Source organism: Rhea americana, unplaced genomic scaffold, assembly GCF_003343005.1.
Source record: "Rhea americana isolate MKP2758 unplaced genomic scaffold, rheAme1 scaffold_205, whole genome shotgun sequence".
NCBI classification, from domain to species: Eukaryota; Metazoa; Chordata; class Aves; order Rheiformes; family Rheidae; genus Rhea; species Rhea americana.
Window position 1 is genome coordinate 1,009,751 of NW_028186206.1, and position 21,687 is coordinate 1,031,437.

The following is a 21,687-nucleotide window of genomic DNA, read 5'->3' on the forward strand; positions in this document are numbered from 1 at the left end:
GGCATCCTGTCAATTAAAAAAAAAAGGGGGGGGGAGGACGGAGTTTAGAAACAGGTTGTTTCAAGTAACTGTTGTCAGTTACCTTTTTTGTATTGTATTTTAATATTAAGGTAATTAGGTTTTATATGAAAATGAAAGTTCAACAATTTAAACACTAAAACCGCTTCTTTCTACTCAAATTGCTACAGCTTAGGGACCAACCTATCATTATTTTAAATTAGACTGATCCAGCCAAAAAACAAACTCAGACCTAAAAGTAATTTTTAATTTTTCCTTGCCTTATACAGATTTTAGAAGCCAAAAAGATACAAATAGAAAATGGTTTTGGCTTTTATTCATCTCAGAATTACAGATTTAAAGCTACAGGTATACTCTGATGACATGTAACTGGCCTCCTTAGAATACATCAAATTTGACTATTTGAACAGTTGCTTTTCACAGATTATTTTTTCCCCGTAGATTTTTAAAGAACAAAAGAGTTTGAGGAACAAGAAGTATAACAAAACATTTCTTAGCCCTTACTAAAAAAGTTATTTAAGACAGACATTTAAAGAACTGATAATAGAGCATTCATGCACATTTTACACTTAACTTCAAAGAAAGCAATTAAAAATAGGTTATGAGGAAGTTTTAGAATTCTGCTGTTTTAAGCTTCAATTCTGCAGTTAGGTATGAATCACAAGATAGAGCTCTTTAAGAAAAACATACTTTCAGCAACTGACAAAAACATTTTTTTTTTTTAACCTATGAACCTCCTGAAATAAAAATACTACAACAATAGCTGTGACAGTACCATTTATAACTTAAAGCCCCTTATATTTAAATCTTAATTAAGATGCAGTCCAAGTAAATATAAGAAAACAAATTTAAGTAAAATTAATAAACAAACATTGACTATAACAGCTACTCGAATGATAGTAATAGTAGTAATTCAACTTTTATTCGTTTAACTCTGCAAGATGGAGGTGTGTTTTGGGTGTATGGGATTTTTTGCTTTTAAACATTTAACTAAACTTCAGAGCACCTTCATAAGATGCATGCACCTTTACAGCATGCTTAACTGTCAGGTTCATTGCATGTGACTTCTGATACTAAAACAAATTCTGATAATTGATGTACTTTCAAAAGAGGAATTAAATTGAACTTACCCCTGGCCCAGCGAACAGGATAAAGATGTTTCCAGAGGGATCCAGTTTTAGCCAACTGTGACCATTCTGTGCTTACTTGACTACACTGACATAACTCCTGGGGGTTAAGGTAACTGAAAATGGTCAGCATTACTTCAGGAGGAAGATTAGTAATATTTGTGGTGTGCCCTGTCACTTCAGTTTCTGAAATACAGAAATAGTGTGTTAGATGAAGCATATCCTCACAGTTTTAAATAATAATACTGGAACTTGCATTTTGACCAGCGATGTGAAAAAGTAAAGAATATGAAAAATATTTTAAACAACTGTTGCACTGAAAAGCTAAAGTATTTTTAGAATAATCCCCAGAAAGTAGTAGGTAATGCTTTAGCTTTAAAAAGCTTTCATTGTAATACAACCTTAAAAAAAAAAAAAAAAATTATTCAATTTTCTGTCTGCCATTTTCCTCGGGAGGTTAGTATTTATCCAAGCCTGACCTCCAAAGCCTCCAAAACAAACTCTGGACAAAAGTAAACTGCTGCTCTTCAACCACAGCAAGATGACAGCAGCACTGTATTAAAGGTTTTAAAAATGTATCTTATGCCACCGTTCATGCATATTGCCAGTCTCCCAGGAAACAGTACCAGTACACAGAACATCAACAGCAGGGACCATTCYCATTTAAGCACTCAACTTCTTGATTAGGACACACAAAAAAGTCCACGTTTATCTCTCTGCAGCTGTCTTCTATTTTTACCTCTAACTTTAGCTGCAAGTATAGACAATTAATTTTCAACTTCTGAATAGTGGCAAGCCATTCAGGTCAGAATGGTAACAGCCAATATTGATTAGAAGCTAAGATTTAAGTACTGCAATCCATACTTCAATGGACAGCAGTAGGAATTCCCACCTCCAATAACTCTCCCTTATTGCCACAGTACCAAAACAGCTGCAAGCTACATAAAATAATGCATTCAGTGATTTGGTTAATGTTTCTTTTACGGTTTTAGAAAAGTTGTTAGTTTGAACTTTATCTTTGTCRAGGATGAATTTATTATTAAAAAAAGTATTTCTAAAATAGTTTTCAGAAGTCCTTAGAAACTCCAGGTTTCACAAATAAGTGGGGGTTTTTAAAGTAAAGATGTTTAATCAGTGCAAAAGATTTAAAATGTAGGGAACATTCTTAACTTTAAGGACAGAAAACAACTTATCAAGAAAAAACTTTAATTCTTATATGACAGACCTTTGAAAAATTAAGTCATATGTCAACTCTTTTCCCCTACAATAGGAAAATAATATTTTTCAAGGTAGAAAGTATTCTGAGAGGTTTCCACTTTAGGATTTGCTCTTCTASGGCATGACAAAATTACTCCACGCAGGGTAATTCAAACACTTCATTATTCTTATACCAGAGACAGCAATTAGCTTCTGGTAAAGTAACAACCCAGAGTTCATTCTTCTAGTCACTGATATGTTTCTAGTGGTGATTCGTTCACCCAGGAGCTTACCAATTCTTTAATTCTTCAATAACATTACATCTGAAATTTCCTAAAACTGGACACAGAAATTACACTCTAGATTAACAACATTTGCTTTTAGCAACTATACTGCATTCTGTATTCAATAATAAATAGAATCACACTCGACACTCAAGTTCCTATAGTCATGAACAATGGGAATCAACTCATCAGCCAAATGAAAATTAGATGCCTAAGCTAATAACAAAAGGCACTATACATCGCCATTGGGCTGAGACACGCTCTTCCATAAAGTAATTATTCTTTTCGAGAGAGGGGAGATCAAGCTCTCTCAATTGACTTTGAAGGAAAAGCTGCCTAGAAGTTAAAGGAGAAATAAAATGAGATGAATCAGAGACAAAGACTAGAATTTTTCAGTTTGCTATTTATATTCTGAAAACTAGCAAATTATTAGGAGCTCCTCAGGAACAATTTGTCTATTTGGAGACCAATCACATATAGCTAAACTCAAAGTCTTCCATGCAGAACACAGTAACTATTCACTTGCAGGCTTGGAGCTAAACTCAAAGGCACACAGAAAATTTTAAGCATGGTATCCCGGAAAGCTTTTCAACTGATAATCAGCACATAAGATCTTACACTGACAGGAATCAGGTCTCTCCCTGTGCAGAGAAGCTTCAAGGCTGAGTATAAAAAAATAATCTACCCTACAATAATCTGTTGTTACTTCAAAAACAAAATGTAATTTAGGCATAGTTTCACTTGACAAATCAATATCCTTATTCAGACACCTGGCAAGTCATCTCAGATCGCCTACATAAAATTTCACATTAAAATGAAGTAAGTACTGCCCCAAGACCGCAGCAGCGATGTTTTCTTCCACTTAAAAAAAATTTTTGAAGAAGGACACACACTTTTCTTTTGCTAAAGTTTAGAACACAACTGTTGTAGAATTACTACCATCTCAAAACTCCTATTCCAGCTACAGATAACAGCAAGAAATCCTGTAAGACTACTTCTGTCACATTTCTCCAAGGCTTGACCTGAAGAGTGTAAAATGACCAGTTTAGTTTAGAGAGGTCTCAAGTTTCATCAAAAATCTCGTTGAAGAATAGATTTTCAAGCTTTTCTGATGACAGAACCACATCTTATATCATGTGAATACATGATTTTTTTTTTTTTTTAACAGTTTCCCCAGTATTACACTTCTGGTACATTCATTCTCTTTCTTTGGTACATTAATTCTTCTTCAGTAGTAAAGAGTAAAAGTTTTAAACATGGAAGATGTCAGCTGTTTCAGTCATAACAGCCTAAAGTTCACTTTAGAAATTATCCATCTTATTCTAAATTTCATCAAGAAAGGTAGAGTTACAGATGAATGCAAATTAAATATCCACTTTCAGAATGCACATTTCATCTGGCCTACTCACACATTGTATGGATTCATTCCCTTTCATCACTCCACATAGTTTCTTCTTTTTTGGTTCTTGAGAAGCCCAGGCCATTAGTCAGTGGAAGTAAGGGAGGCAAGCTGCTTTTAATCTTAAATACTGTCAGCTAACCAACTATTCTGTGTTACTAAACCAGCAACAGAAAAGCTTACAGAGGCTGCCTGAAACYCAAGAATTAAAGGCAGGGTCTGCAAACAGAAAATACAATTTAAAAGGAAGCAAGACGTTGAAAGCAAAGCACCATCTTTGTTTTTTTTTCTTAATGCAAATATTACCATGGAAGGGAAGGGGGAAAGAAGTTTGAGAAGAGAACAGTAAATAAGGAAGTAGCACCTATATCACAACCTGCCAGGAAGCCTGTACCATACAATAAAATTCTTTTAAGTTCCAAAACTACTTTGAAGAAATTACCATTTTATAAAATCTATTAACAGCCTATACATACATTTAGTTATCTGACATGGTTTTTAGACATAATTTTCAGCTTTAAAATTTTAAAATTCAGCTTTCATTTTAATTAAATGCTTCACCTTGATCTGTCTTCTCATCCACAGAATATTTAAAGACCTTCTGAAGCTCTTCAGCTTGATTCCACCTACTAAGACCTTTGAATTCTGCAGCTTCCTTCTGTGAGCAGTGCTGTGCAATTACTTTTTTCTTAATATCTTTCAATTCTTCATAAGTAAAGTATTCCATCAACATTGGCTGAAAAACCTGAAGCAACAGATTCCAATTATTTGAAACTTAGTAAGTCTAGTGCTGCCACAGATAACTGATACTGCTAACTAGTGGTACTAAGACATAACTGCCAAGACAGAAATTTCCCATTTCAAATTCTCAAGGAGAAAAAACACACCATACATATGAATATAAGGACAACACCATGGAAGCTTTGTGTTCCACTCCTCCACTTACTAATGGATCAGTGCATATTCTCACCAARCTGTTTCCGTTCTTTCCCCCAACAGAAAAAGGGCAGTGATTAAACTTGTTTAAATCAAACAACTTACTGAGGTACTCACACAGAAGGCAAAAGATCAGGGAAGAAAAACATAAGGAAAGATTTCTCTCTGACAGACTTGAGATTTACTTCCTCCAGAAGATGCTTCCCAGTTTTTGGATACCCATAAATCATCAAACTGGCAGTACTAGTCTTTATGTTCCAAATATAGGTCAGAGGCTGTTTGGGAGTGTCAGTCTGAGTCATGGAGCACTGGTTTATAGGACTTCTTTTTCTTTTAAGTTTTGGCAGACCTTAGGCCAACCACACTTTTTTTCATCTAAGACTACTGTTTTATATTTAAAAGTAACAGAATGCAAGCTTTAAAATACCATTTACTCTAATTTTAAGGTATTTGGCAAGTTTTTCTTTTTTTCAGTTGTGCAGGTCCAACAAGTTACAGTGATAGCACAAATGTTCATAGTTAAAGTAAAATATTGCATCTGTATTACTTATTCCCATAATTTTAAGATTTTCAGACACCTTAAAACTTTATCTTTTGTTTCATAAACAGATTACGTTTTGCAAGGTTAAATAGCCTGTATAACAACTCATACATGCAATAAATTAAGCGTAACATCAGGTTTTATAGCAACACTGTTTATTCTTTATAACTGAAATGCACTGTGACATCCGGTAGAATTCATGTAACTAAACCGTTGTTGTAAAGGCCAGTCAGGCCAAAGGAGATAGAGTGCGTATGTATACGCGTAAACCTTGACCATCCTTGAAATTATTAACATGCTGCATAATTACAACTTTTTTTAAAAAAAAGGTTTTCACAATCATCAAGAAGTAGAAATAGTACAGTATGAATTACATAATTTCTGGTGATACCTGCTGCAAGCAAATTCCAGGCCCAGTAGATCTATGATACAAATTCTTAAAAGGACCAGGATTTCCCCCTATACTTTTGATGTATTCACTTTTCTAGAAAACATCACATTCCAGTCTGAGAACAGAAAAATGACACAATAGTCCTAAATGCAAATTGGCATAGTAATAAAAACAGAGCTGTGAAAATACTGACTCCCTAAATCCTTTGTCTCTATTCAGTCATTCCAAGCCCCCAAGTCCCATTCCAAGCTAAAAATTAACATAATTTTTGAGGAATATTTTAACCTACCTCCTCTTCCTCTTTCATATGAGGAAGGAAATCCCTGGTAAAGGCTTCCAACCTCTCCTTCAGCTGTTTCGCATAGTTTAGCTGTTCATATTCATTCTGAGGAGAAAGCAAAGGTTTAGCTATTAAATCCTGTCCACTCATTCAAGGGTCGAATTTCTCAGTAAGCCAGATTTCAAGGTAAAGCTCATTACATTTTCCCCATAAATACTGTATGTTCTGTGAAGCAGTTTACTGTATTTCATAGTAAGAATATGTTCATTTGTAAAGTCTGACAAACAGCTGACATGCTGTATTGGCCTTCCATGAGGTAGAACAAAGTATTCCCTCTGCTGGATTCTAATGTATTTTGTTATCAGATATGAGTTAACTTGTCTAATCAAATTTTTACTTTGGTACAAAGACTGAAGCTTGCCAATCTACAGGCTCACCCAAAGTTCAAAGCAGTCACACAGTAATTGCACGTTTTGCATAAGAATTTATCTAAGATATACCTGTTGAACTTCATACTTTAACTGCATGCAATTCTAGTTTCATAATTAAAATCACAATTTATAATTACACATTTTCTGTAAGAATTTACTTTGAAGTGGTCAGAAATTTGAAATAAAGATGTAACTGACTTTTCGATGAAGATAACAAGCAAGTTAGACCAACCTCACCTATCAGTGTTAGCTTGCTCTTTGTTCTAGTACTAAGAAGTTGGTTCTGAAGTCTGTCCAGTAATTACAACATGCAAAAGTTCCTGGTAGTTCTTACAGTAAATGTTGCAAGTTTACTTCTTTTCAAATTGCTACATCAAAAACCCCCTGACAACTTGCTGTTCTGCTGACAATGAAGGCTCACTGATGCCAAGTTAATGTCCTTAGCTCTCAAGACAAACACACAGTAGCTCATCAGGTAAGTTATCAAAGAAATGTTAGCAGTATTTATTATACACAATACGTGTACAGTAAGTGTGACTATAGATACTGTAGATACTGCCACAGAAAAAACAGTTAAAACATGTTTAAGCACCTTTAAGCTGTACACTTTTGTGCAAGAGTTGTCAAAAAGCCTAACCAAGTTAGGACTATTACAAGAAAAGTTTAATTCATCAGTTTAAATTAAAATAACTATGTTCTCAAAACATTTACATTTATCTCTCTTTTCTCTATCTCCCTTTTGTTATTTTTTTTCCTATGTCAGGAATCACTGTAAATGACAGAATTACACCGGCATACCATTTGAAAAGGTGTAACAGAAAGTATACTGTTAACTTTCTCCTATTTTTCCTTCATTTTCTAATTAACTGAAACAACTTAAGCCAATAAATTTTAAAGACTGATTTGACAAGGGAAATACTTTATTTGCAGGTTTCCCAGTTCAAAACTCACGTTAGATAGTAAAATGTAATCAATCAACTGTATGTTAAACATTTTCATTACTGAAAATATGGATCAACTGCACTAGCAGTTCATACAAGGTATGATATTATTACTAGAGGCTACTGTTTTGAGAGTGAAGGAAGAAGGAGTTGCCTAACCCAGGGGAAACCACCATAGAAAGGCACAGTAAATTTCAAGTAGGATGATACTGGAGAAGAATTCAACTTCAAGTTATGAAAATGCCAACTGAAGAAATAGCATTTACAGTTACTTGAGGATTGAAACATTAGCAGCACTGACCATAACAGATGACCATAAGGAGCATGTGAGCAGCTAATAGAAGAGTGCAATGCACCTTTTTTAAGGCACATAATCATCTACATTCATGACAGTTATATGATGCTACATGCCACAAAACAAAACACTCAGGACTTCTTAAGAAATTAATAAAAGTTAGAATCACTATAGTCAGACTGTTTTCACCTAAAGAGCAGAACTGATTTCATATTTGAAACTTCCAAGTTGCCTTCCCAAAATACCTTCAGTTAAGTGCTGTTGGACTTCCCTACTTCACAAGATACACTCCTGAAAAGAACTTTTACTAGAAGTTTAGTAACTACAATGAATGGTGAAAGATTTTGTGTTTGAGACCGGAAATTTTCACCATCATATCAAGAAATCACAATTATTTTATTTTGTTATCTCCATAATTTACTTGCGGAAAGTATTAAAAAAGGTGAGATAAACTAATATGTAAACTAACACTGCATGTTTTCCTTAGGCCACACAAGTCCTTCTTGTAATCTACTTCTGGTACCTTACCTTTACATTCTTTAACCCTTTCTCAAAGAGGCTAAGCATCTCTGAGAGTTTGTTGTCCGAGTGCACATTGTACACTGTCCGGCTACGCTGCTGAAGTAAACCAATGATACATTCATTTTCAATCTGCTCATGCATTTTAAATTCCTTGAATGTGGCATACAGAGACTGCAGAAGAGCCCGAAAATCATTGTTGTTGGAGAAGTTGGTCTTGGAAAGCTAGAAGAAAGAGAAGCTCATAAAAATCAACAGTGAAAATCATCTCAAAGTCAAGTCAGATCCTTAGAACAAGTATTAGATCCTATTATTCATAACATTATGCAAAGCTGAAAAACTTCAGTTTTATACAGAAGACTTTGGCTAAAATGAAAAAATACAAGTTCTCAAGCAACTCATTCCAAAGGCATCAAAATTCAGGTAATGCATGCCTTTGAAACAGTCATCAAACACAATAGATAACAACCATGTAATCAAGTACATACTTAGGAGTACCTGAGTCAATTTCCTATTTTAATAAAAATTTTCCCACAATTTACCTAATTGCTATATTAAAATATAAGACAATTTCTTCCAGAAGTGGGCAGAACTAACATTGGCATAACCTAGATTAACATATGTTTATCCAACTTCCAAATTAATGACTTTTGAAATTATTAGCAGAATTCATATAATTTTAGCCTTCATGAGTGACTTTATGTTTTATTTGTTAATGGGAACTGACACTGATGAAAGTTCTACACAGAACCCTCAAACTTTCCTTAAAACTGCCAAAAACTCATCATGTGTGATTGTTCCATGTTTCTGGTTACAGTTCATTAAAACAGCAGGCCATTTCCATTCAATTCTGTTAATTCTCAAAAATAAGTTACCCAAATATTTTTACTTCAGTGTTGTGATTTATGAATGAGGTTTAAGTCAAACAAGAGAACTGCACATTTAAATCCCTTATTTCCGATGGCAACTGCATAGATCTTTTTGCTCCCAAATGGCTACATATGGTTCCTATTGCAGGTTCTGAAAAAATAAGGCCATGAATTTTAGAAACATTACAAGGTGCTAGTGACAAGATAACTACCGAAGTTTAACAGAGCACAACATATACCAGTAACACACATTTTTGAGGATCTCTGTTCCCCAAAAGCACACTATATTTATCAGAGAAATTCTGAAGACAACTTCTTCATTCTACTTGAGTAAATAGAGCTTAGGAAAAATAGTTGTGCGTGACAACTTCAAGGAAAATTAGCCTTTAGAGAACAGTGCAATTTCAGCATTACTTTTAGGAAGTCAGTAAAATCAGAGCTGTAATTAAGAAACATAAACCAAACTTGTGAAACTTTGAAATAAACCAATGTAAAAAGATTGATTTCATGGTAAAAATCAATGTACTCTCCCCAACCCACTTTCACAGCTCTACATTTTGATCCTTACCGATAAGCCATCATCAGTGCTCCTCCAGTTCCCCTTCAGGAATGTACCGTTCACAATCTCATCAAGTGAACACACACTATATTAAGCTGTCAGAGAAGGTGTCTGATGGTCTGTAGACCAACAAATTAAGAGTGCACACAACTCTAGATGACGCAGCAGTTAACATTTTCTACATACGTACAGGCACACTCGCTATTACCGACAATTATTTTGAAAACTACATTCAATAGGACAAAAGGCCTTTAATTCTAATGTTTCATTCTATCTGTAGCTTCAAGAATCATATCCCACAGCACCATASAACAGAAAGCATTCTAAAAGTAAAAATATTTTAATCTAATTCAGAAAAAAGCTACCATAGTATTTACACATGTTCTAGCTTACCAAAATTCTGGAAACTAAAGATCTTATTAAAATGGAGAATCTGAGACATATATGCATATGTAATATTTAAATATCCTAATTTATGGCTTATTGATATATACAAAACTGCCCATCATTTCACACCAAAAAAAAAGAATTTATTCATTCTGGAATTGCATTATCACTTCCTGGTGGAAACCACTAGTAATGCAGATGAAACACTGGATATCTGCCAAGTACTTACGCAACTCCAAGTCAGCTGCACCTACAGTATGTTACATGCTGTACTTGCACATGAGCAAAATGACCGCCATTTACTACTAAAGATATCTGACAATCACTTAAAAATACAAAGCACAGTACAAGTTTGTGACCCCTGAGTAGACTTGCAACCTGCAGCACTGTAAACTGATTATCACAGCTACAGGTATCAGAGATACCCATGAGCTCTCTGCATGACTTACAGGCCTTACACAGAGTCAACAGCGCAACTATTTGTGCTCCGCATACAAACCAACTTACGAAAGGTGCCACAGATTCCGAAAGAGAAGCAGTCCTGATGCCTCCTGAAACCTCGTGAAATTTAAGAATATATAATCCTAGCAGCTACAGGGGGAAAAAAAAAAAGCACGCACACACACACACCAAACAGCAGAAGGTCAATCTCACTGAAAGTTCTGTCTGATACTCTTCAGAAACCTTTCTCAGAAACAAATATACCCYAGAAGTAGCCACAAGCTATTAAAAACTCAGTATTAACTTTAAAAAGATCTAGCAAGTTAACTTTGTTTCATGTAATTTTGGGGGAGAGAGGATTCGCTAATTCAATGGCAACTGTGGTGTCAGTAGTGATGTAAAACGCGAGGTCATCACATTTACTGAATCTATTCCAAATAACAAAATGACAGAAATCAGAGAACAGCAGGGTTACAACAGTGCTATTAAAACTCTTCATATCAAACCAGTCATGTTCAGAGGTTTACAGTACACAACATGTAAAACCAAGGCTGAAATAAAAAAAAATAAGAAATACTGATTTTTCAGTGATGCTGAACGAAATCCATAAACTAGTAGGTCTTACAACTTTTCTCTCATGGATTCAAGATCAGGTAATTTCATCCCTCCTTTGCAGGGAAGGATGGTAACCAAATTAAGGAATCACTTGACAGATATCACTCTTTAAACTTCAAGTTATTCAATTAAAGAAAACTACATTTCGAAAAAAAATGAAAATTATTAAAAAACACTCTGTTCCTTAGGCAATCATGTCTCTATTTTGATGAAATGGCTTAACTCCACTGGATTACAAGTCATTAACATACACAAGATGAAGGCATACAACCACACATAGCACAGTCTTCCTTACTGTAAGCTATTATTTCATTTTTTGCTTCAAGAATAAAAGTGACAAATAATAGTGGGAAGATTAMCAATTCATTTTTAAGTTGTCCTTCACGTTCATGACACTCAGCTGAAGGTAATTCTACCTCCAACTCCTACAATTCCTGCGCGGTTTTAAGCCTTGCTTTCACTAGAAATCATTTCTTTAACATGAGGGTATTTCTAGCTACAATAGATGGATATTGTGAATAAATAAGCAAGCCTGAGTGCTCTCTGATTCCATGCTAATTGAGTCACTGAATACAAAACACTATCTAGTTTGTTTCTGAAAATTTTTGACATATTTTTCAATAGGGGAAAATATGCCTTCCTGTAAGAAATACTAAATTTACAGTGACTAAATTCAAACAATTATTTCCTAATAACTGTTATTGCGTTATCAATGCCAATGTTATTTCCTAATAACTGTTCCAATAATATGTTTGGTGAGTGGAGAGGGTCTGATTCTTCCTTAAAAATATCCAAGCATGCTATTAACTGGCAGATGAAAAGAAGCAAACAGGAGGAAATGAAAACAAGGAAAAGCAAGTTCTTCTTATCAGATTAGCACCACAGTAAGTGAAGTCTGTGTTGTATGCTAACTTTCCTCGTTACAAGTTATCTCTCTCTGTTCCCAAGTACAAACTGGAAATATAAACAAAAATATCAGGAAGAGAGATAAAAAGGGCAAATTGCTTTTTCACTCTGCCCAAAGATTTTATAAATTTAAAATCAAGTTTTAAGAAGTGAAAAGTGATAAAAGTTTCATAAAATGCTTCATTTCACATGGTCTCCCATCACCACCCATAATTTCTAAACAGCCATTACAATGAAAATTCACGAGAAGTCTAGACTCTAGTAATAATAACAAAAGTAGGGTTTTCAGGTTTTTTTCCTTTTTTTCCTTTTTCACATATTTAACATGCCACTGCAATATATTCTCATTTCCATGTATAACCACTGTGCTTGTTATGGGCAGCTGATTGCCACTAAGAGGCAAAATATACCAAATCGTATTCCTGCTGACCACAGCAGACTAGAGTTCTATCACCCGTTAACTCAGTAGATTTAAAACTCATGGCAAAAAAAAACTATTTATAAAAACCTGTCATTGTTCAGCTAGCAAATCTTTTTGATTTTTAAAAAATGTATTTTTTAAAAAAACAAAATCACTAGAAGAAAAGAAAGGCAATACTGGCACTACTGGTGAACCACAATTTTTCATTCTCTATTGCATTTTAGTTGTTATCACTTCTCACACGCARTAGCACAAGAACTAGAACTCCAACAACAGGAGTTTGGACTCTGTGGAGACCTTAAGGACCATTATCGCAATTTTATGAGAAAGAAAATGGAGGGACAAAGATCATGAGGCGTCTCAATATCAAGGTGAGGTTTCACGTTGTACTTAATCCACCGTGCACCAGCAGGCAGGCAGAGGGAAGAAAACCCAGAAGCAGCAGGACTGCTGAGTTCTGCCCTTGCTTCCAGCTCTGCTGTCCTGCCATTTCCTTTCATTATGTTCTAGCAATTAAGCAGATGCAAGATGAACCCATTCAGTTTGCTGATCCATTAATAACTTAGGCCTCTTTGGGCATTCATTTTTCATCTGGCCAGTRAGGCACGCTCAGTGTTTGGAGACCACCTACAGTTGCATTCAGTTACATGTAATGTCTTGCTCAGGAATCCACAATGACACACTCAGTTTGCACAGTCCCCAAGGAAAAACTGCAGTACTGGAGATAGCCTAGCAAAAAGAATTACTGTCCTCCCAGTGGCACTCCCTCCCTGACTTATTTTTTATAGAGAGGTATATGAGGTCAGCAGTCAGAGAATTAGCTAAACCACTTCATGCTCCAGCTAGTTGGATATATAAAGCCACTAAATCAGAGAAGTAATACAGATTCTCCACACTGGTGCTGCTTTTCCTGACTGTGAGTCAACCCAAAATAACAGGAATTAGGCTGAAAGGCAAGACATGATTTAGTCTAGTCCATGGTAGAGCTCTTAAGAAAATTCAAAACTTTCAAATACCTCAGTCTATCTTGTTCCCTATGTACTCTTTTCCTCTATCTAAACCTACAAAACAACTGACAAGTTAAGAAAGAATTTGGAGTAACTTTTTTTTTTTTTGGGGGGAGGGGGAACAAAAGAAAACACTGTAACAGCACAAATATGGCAGAAAATTATTTTGTTTTTCAAATAGCAAAAGCAATAGGGCAAGTTATTTTTTGAAAAGTTGAGGTCAAACTGATAAATGCCAAGCATAAGAGCACAGTAGAGATAGAAACAAACTACAGTATTTTCATTTTTAGCAGTTTATTTCACATCACTCTTGTATTACATAAATAAAAACAAACAATTTCTTCTAATAAATACCAGTAAAGTAGATCGATCTGTGAAAAATCCTGCATAACTCAAAAAAAAGGCCGAAGCAACAGAACTGCGGACTATCTGCGCAAGGATTTTCAATGATGTAATTGCTAGGAGTGTCAGACCTACTCAGGCATTCTAGCAAGACACACAGCTCAGGAAGCATCAGTTAGAACAGCTAAAGCTCTTCCACCACGTAATTTCCACAAGTATAATGCTACCAGGGAAGAACAGACCCATGAGGTCTTTGGGTTTGCACAGATGAAATTAAAAAAAAAAAAAAAACAGTAAAGATAAGAAATACAAGGGTTTCAAATGAAAACATGAYGAACACTTGCAATGACATTGTTTTTTGGTACTTCAGTAATAGCATTTCTCATAGCCATTTAATATGTTTTCCTTCCTATCTTATATTCTTATAGTTTAACTCTTTCTAAAATAACAGGCTTCTGTTTTTATATTAAGCTGAAGTCCCAAGAATGAAACAAAAGCAGCTCAGATGCTTCCCTTTACTACTACAGTAACACACCACAAACACTGCAAAAATGCTTTTGTATCTCTACACTAGTCTGACAGCAATTTCCTATTGCAATCAGAAGTGAACACTGGGAAAATTTACCACTCTTGCTTAATCCATTTGGGGCAACATTGCAAAAATAAAAGAAAAGCAGGAAGTCTCTCAAGAATTACAGCCTAACCTCTATTTAATCAGTTACTTCAGAAATTATAAAGCATATTCTAGGATAATGCATAATACCTGTATAAACACTGATATCATAGAATCATAGAATCACAGAATCAGTAAGGTTGGAAGGGGCCTCCGGAGATCATCTAGTCCAACCCCCCTGCTCAGCAGGGTCACCTAGAGCATGTTAGACAGGGCTGCATCCAGGCGGACCTTGAATTTCTCCAGAGGAGACTCCACCACCTTTCTGGGCAACCTGGTCCAGTGCTCCATCACTCTCACAGGGAAGAAATTCCCCCTCAGAGTCAGGTAGAACTTCCTGTGCTTCAATTTCTGCCCATTGCCTCTTGTCCTGGCACATGGGACAACTGAAAAGAGTTTGGCCCTGTCCCCTTGACATCCTCCCTTCAGGTACTTATACACATTCCCTCTCAGTCTTCTCTTCCCCAGGCTAARGAGGCCCAGCTCTTGCAGCCGTTCCTCAGACAGCAGATGCTCCAGCCCTCTGATCATCTTCGTAGCCCTACGCTGGACTCTCTCCAGTAGCTCCATGTCCCTCTTGGACTGGGGAGTCCAGWACTGGATACAGGACTTGAGATGAGGCCTCACCAGGGCTGAGTAGAGCGGCAGGAACAGCTCCCTCCACCTGCTGGCAACATTCTTCCTAATGCACCCCAGGATGCCATTGGCCTTCCTGGCCACAAGGGCACATTGCTGGCTCATGGTCAACTCATGGTCATCCACCAGCACTCCCAGGTCCTTCTCTGCAGAGCTGCTCTCCACAAGGTCAGCCCCCAGCTYGYACTGGTGCCTRGGGTTATTTTTCCCGAGGGGCAGGACTCTGCACTTGCCCTTGTTGAACCTCAGGAGGTTCCTCTCTGCCCAACTCTCCAGCCTGTCCAGGTCTCTCTGAATGGCAGCACAGCCCTCGGGTGTGTCAGCCCCTCCTCCCAGCTTGGTATCMTCYRCAAACTTGCTGAGGAGGCACTCTGTCCCCTCATCCAGGTCACAGATGAAGAAGTTGATCAGGATGGGACCCAGTACTGAGCCCTGGGGGATGCCACTAGCCACAGGCCTCCAACTAGACTCCGCGCCACCGATGATGACCCTCTGAGCTCTGCCTTTCAGCCAGTTCTCAGTCCACCTCACTGTCCACTCGTCTAACCCACACTTCCTGAGCTTCTCTAGGAGGCTGTTCTGGGAGACAGCGTCAAAAGCCTTGCTGAAGTCAAGGTACACAACGTCCACTGCTCTCCATTATTTACAGTCTCTTTTTTAAGAAAGCATTGACTTTTACTATTTTTGCACTGCAGAGTAGAGAAGAGTAGAAAAATGGCTGCTGCTTGAAGCAGAGAAGGGCAAAGGTGTTCATTGGATTATTACTGCTCTCCAGAGTAGGCCAAAAAAAAGAGGACAAAAATATCAGAACTATACGTGAAGTGTGAACAGAAAAGTATTTTTTGTTTTTGTTTAATTGTTAAAAAAAAACAGAGGGCATAATTTGGTGCTGGGCAATTACAAAAAAAAGTATGCTGTGTCCAGTACAAGGAAAACCTTAAGGTATTTTCTTACGAAAGTAAACAATTTTCTTTCTTATAAATAGAGAGAAAAATGGAGAAGTATTTAATAGGTAGGAAAAAATAACTTTTTTGCTAAACAAATAATAAAGAGAGGGAAGTCTGAGGTGGCAAGTGTCCTGAAAATGAAGTAAAATGGAGTTATGCAGGTTTGTGAACAGCCTCACCTAAACCCCAAACACATTTCATCATTATTGTCCCTTATTTCAGACCTCCTTTTCCACTTTACTTTAAACATAGATATTTAAAGCAAATTAATCCATTTTAAGTATACTGTCACTTTCAGATTCATCTTCAAAATATTCTTCTGCAAGGAAAATGAGATCAAAGCTGTTATTTCCCAGTGGGCACGGCAAGAAGATACTGAACTATCCAGCATTTAGAAGTTAAGATGAAAGAGGACTAGTAATGTCTCTAATGAAATAGTCAGAGGCACAGATAACAAATGGATTCACCTGCCTTTGGATGCTAACAGGGATAATGACTGGAATGGTGAATTATGAGGACGCTTAATTTCCTTCCATCTAGGAGACTGGAAGAAAGCCAAGGCACTTGACAGTGTAGCCCTTCGTTTGCTGACTTACTAACACTGAACATCCTAGGTAGCTGTTTTCTCATTCTAAACATAAGTAAGTGTGGAAGTACGTGCTCAATGCATAGATTAACCAAACAGTATGAATTTCTAAATCAGYACACACATATTTGAAGCAGCAGTGAAAAATGAGTGGCAAAGTACCAAAACATGGAAAACAGACTTCTAAAGTAAAACGAAAGCTTTATCAAAAAAACAGGAACAGGGTTATCATGATGGAACAGCCTTTTTCTGCTCTTAAGGATGTCAAGAAAAAATATTTTGTTTTTTGGAATGAAAAGTCAGAAAGCTGATTGTCTGATTTTTCACATTTCAGTCTCCTTCGACGCCATAAAAAAAAAATGTAGTCATAATGCGGTCACCTAACTCCCTGAACAAGGGTTTCTAGTAGCATTTCAGCTTCATTCAGGAACATTTTTATATTCCTAAAATAGCTAATCTGTGATACCCTTATTGTAAAAATATCACAAATGTAACATATAAAAACAATTCATTCTCTTCACTGTACCCCAAAGCTTGCAAGACAGAGAAATTACTGAAACACAACAGAAAGCTACTGAAATGGAAAGGTGAAGGAAAAATGTGTGCTATTAAGTAGCCATTATCAAGGAATGAAGAGAGGAGCCTTTTAAGAGTACAGAAGTTTTAAGAAGAACCTTCAAAAATAAACAAACTGACACGGTTAAGGGAAGTAGAAGAACAGTTAGATGAGCATTCAAATGAGAAGGACTCGAAGTCAGTCCCAACTGACAAAAAAAAAAAAAAGTCCATAAATACTTAGATAAGAGAAAAAAGTGACACTACATCAAAACTACATTTTATTTGCTTTAGTGTTCATAAGAAAGGTAATTAGGAAAAAATATTTATGGCAATTAATTTTTAACATGGATTCAGAATTACAGGCTAGAATAAAAAAATACTAGTTAAATATCTATACAAGTTCAATGTATTCAAGTCAGCAGCATGTGATGAAATTGATCCAAACTTCCTGGTAGAAGTAGCAAGAGTAATTACTGAATCATTAGAAATAAGTGCTGAGATCTTTTGGAGGAAGGCAAGATCCCAGAAGACTGAAGTCAGGTAAATACAAGAAACATCTTAGATGCTTTCAATCAAACACCTAAGAATTAGCTCAGTTTTACAGTGGAACCTATTAAAACAGCTGTTTAGTACTGAAATCGTTAGTCCTGTTCCCTCCTCCCACGCCATTACTCTGGTTCCAGAGCTTGTCTGACCTCTCAGTGAGCCAGTTTTACTGAATTTTCTTTTGCTTCAGTGAACAAGATGAACTCACTGCTCATCAAGGGGCCAGACGAGCAGTTTCATCAACAATTAACCCTTCCAGAAGCAGCTAGCAGTTACTCAGTCATAGCATGAAGTCTCAGATTAACTTTGAGAGACAGAAGGATATAAGAACAAGTTATCAATCAACTACTGAGATCACATTACAGCATTTAGAGCAGTACTTTTCCTATTCCTCTCCCCACAGCAGTTCAGATCAGCCAGATAATTTATSATGTTCTACTTAGGAAGACCTGAATGTAATCTTACAATCAGAAAACACACTCTTCAGCTGCAGTAACTCCACAAGATAGTAAGAAATCACAGGATGTTTGAAATCACACACAATACCAGAGGCAGCTCAAATCCAGATAAGGCTCAAACAAAGTTTTAATCAAGGTGCGTATCTAGACCAGAGCCTGTCATTGGAGTAGCGCTGATCTTGAAGCTAACGAAGAAACAATCAGCCAGCACAGATTTGTTCAGAAAAAAAGAATTCGACTTCCTCTTGATAAGATAACCAAACTACTCAGGAGGAGGAAGACACACGTTACATATCCTGATTTCTGTACAGTTTTAGATAATGCTTTGCTTTACATTCTTTCTGCAAGCTAATACAGTCTATAAGAAATCATACAATAGCGCAAGCATTTGCAAACAGTGCTCTCAAACAGTTGCTATGTTTTCAGCCAAATCAGAATAGGATTTTGATAATGATTGGTAGGAATCTGTTCTACTTTAGGACAGATGTGATACTTTCAGCCATCATTTGAAAAGAGGGACAGCTGGAAAGTAAACTAACTTGTGAATGACATTCTCAAATGTAGCAAACGCAAGATCCTAATGCAACAACAGAAGTGCTCTCTACTGAATGCTGTCTTTTGGGCAAGGGCACAGTACTACATTAGGACAGAAGTCAGATGCACAAATATTAAAGGAAAAATTTGAGTACTACCAGAAACACTGTACAGATAAGCATGTGGTTACAGTGAAACATAAAGTGAATATGGTGCTGTTAAAAATAAATAAGATAAAGACTGCAGAATAACAAATCCAAAACATACGTCTGCTCTACTCAACATCAACAGCGTCAACTTTTGCACAACAGATTTCAAGAAAACCTAGACAAAATTAGGCTGAGGTTTCACAGCAGCTTAAGCCAACCTAGTTGCTGGGCTGTCACAGTCCCACCCTCTGGCTCTCATTGGCTTCAGCACTCATCTGATCAGTGCTTGCTGGCGACACTAAATCAGCAGAAAAACTACCCCCACTTCCAAAAAAAAAAAAGAAAAAAGAAAAGAAAAATCTCTCCAATTAGAGCCTCTGTGAGTCACTTAACATGCTACAGCAGCAAGAAAGGGCCAACAATACAACAGTAGCAATTAGGTGGCTCAAACTGTCACAAAACTGCAGTTTAGGATCCTGACAAAAGCAACAAGAACACCAAGAGGTGCAGAAAGCATGACCCATGTGGTAAAGTTAAATGAATCAGTCTGCTTAGTCCAGAAAACAGATGACTAACATGGAGGACACAGCTACAATCTGCAAATAAACACAAGACTCTTCTGAAAACGAACTACGATACCTTTTTCCTGTCTCCAGTGTATCAGCTCTGTTTGGAACAAAGATGATGTTAGACATTAGGAAAAAACATTTCTTTAACTGCAAAGACCATCTGATCTAACACTCCACTACCTAGAGGAGTATATCCACAGAGGATTAAGAACCTACTTAGCATCAGACTAGGCAACAGATAAGATAACTTCATGAGGTTTCTTACATAATAGGAATAACTAAAGTTTAGTTTTGTAAGTCCAAGGTACTGTGTACRGAGCACCTAAAAATGCCATTCACATATGCAAAAAAGGTATAGTAAGATCTTTGCTAGCAACAGTTTAAAAGTGCAGCAACTTTCTTGATGTAGTCAAACATCTTAAACTTCTGATCTACTCTTCTGACTCATAAGTAGTCTTGGAAAAACAATATAAACTGTATCTCTCACCTGCATATTTTACTCATCAATAACCTTATAGTCAATTCCCTGAAAGCAGAGATGCATCAGTTTCACCCCCACTAAGAACTGGTGGTATTTAGCAAGATCAGGCACTAACAGATAGCAACTGTATTACAATGTACAGGGAAGATGAAGAACAGCAGACACTACGTAGTTAAAATTAAAGACTCCTCAAGGATTCACTAAATTTATAAAGAGCATAGCTTCAAAGATTGTAATTGCAATGTAAGCAGAAATACAGTCTTAACTAACTACAGCATCTTAATCACACAAGGAGTGATAACTTTTTTCTGATATAAAGCTATCGTGACTCAAATACAAAAGTCACAGGCCAGGCACAAACTCCAAACTCTGAAATAGGGCTAAAGGATGTAGGATTAAGTACTATAAATCCTCTCTACTTATATAAATAAATCCTCAAGCATTCATTCATGGTTACGCTTGTTTGAAAGAAAAAAAAAGAGTTAAGCACACTCTTGCATAAAATTTAAAAAAATGAGAGAGTATGCTCATAGTATATTGGATGGTTTTAAAAAATTTTGACAGTCGGGTAAATTTGGTCAAAACTTTGTGGGAGGTTCAATAACAGAAACAGAAATGCATCTCAGGAACAAACAAAAAAAACMAAAAAAAAGCAGTAGCAAGTAACTGTAAGATCTAGAGTCTCACAAAAAGCTTGTTCAACAACTGTCTACAATATATTAGCACTGCTGCTAGGGAAGAAAAAGAAAAAAAGTCACAGCCTTCTTCAGGTGTTTGCTCTCCTCTCTGTAGTATCTTCTCACTTAAAGAGATCACAAATTTTCATACAGCCACAGCTTAAAAAGTAACTTGACTGCAAGCATCTGCAAAAAGAAAGTCATAGTGAAATTACAGAAGACAGCTAGACCTGATCAGACATCGCTAAATTGTAACAGCATCACCTTTTCCATCTCCTCATTTTCTTTGCCCAGTTCAAACAGGCTCACAAAAAGGGAGCTGGTGAGCACCAGGCACTGGAGAAATAGGGGGGGTGACGTCTCCCCCCTCCTGTTGGCAGCAGTAAGCTCTTATGCTGTCTCTCAGGTAACTTCACACTCCTTTGAGATGCTTGTTAAAACTACTCTGGTTCCCCAACAGCCGTTTACGCACACAGACGGGAGGCACTACTTCTTTCAGTTTGAGTGCTGGCTTTAAAGTATTTCCCTCAAACGCTTCTGTTCTGCTCGAAGGCGCTGCAGTGGAGTTTGCCTTTCAGGTGACATATCAGCTCGGATTACTAACTGTAACCCTGATGCAACAACGGAAGTTATTTTTGACAAAGCACAACATTATTTAAAAAAAATAAAAGAAAAAAGAAAAAAAAAGAAAAAACCCAGCTTGCTCAGCGTACCCTTCAGGTACTCACCCGTTAACCCCTGCGCTTTAAGGCGCACACAAACGTTGCTCCTCGCGGACCGTTAGCGAGCGCACCGCCCGCCACCGGTGACTGGCGGCGCCGCCGGGCACCGGTCAATCCACAGAGGAGAAAACACAAACCACCAAGCGGGGCTTGCTTCCGCCCTCCCGCCACCCGCACGGCGGCACCCGCCCGCCGCGGCCCGGCTCCGCGCGCGGCCCGCAGGCCCCGCTCTGCCGGGGGCAGCG

General features: G+C 36.9%; 1 protein-coding gene across 2 annotated transcripts in view; it reads right to left on the reverse strand.

The window, feature by feature from the left end:
- Nucleotides 1–21,576, reverse strand: part of FBXL5 (F-box and leucine rich repeat protein 5) — a 35,582-nt gene extending 14,006 nt beyond the window's left edge. The window contains exons 1-5 of one of the 2 annotated variants that reach the window (XM_085304269.1): nt 21,449–21,576; nt 8,369–8,584; nt 6,183–6,278; nt 4,587–4,770; nt 1,149–1,331 (exon numbers count right to left, since the gene is read on the reverse strand). In XM_085304269.1, coding sequence (XP_085160395.1) covers nt 1,149–1,331; nt 4,587–4,770; nt 6,183–6,278; nt 8,369–8,503 — 598 coding nt within the window. In that variant the 5' untranslated portion in view covers nt 8,504–8,584; nt 21,449–21,576. Of the gene's footprint in view, nt 1–1,148; nt 1,332–4,586; nt 4,771–6,182; nt 6,279–8,368; nt 8,585–20,984; nt 21,343–21,448 lie in introns of those variants that run through there. The other variant, XM_085304268.1, reaches the window with a different exon arrangement.
- Nucleotides 21,577–21,687: the final 111 nt, after the last annotated feature.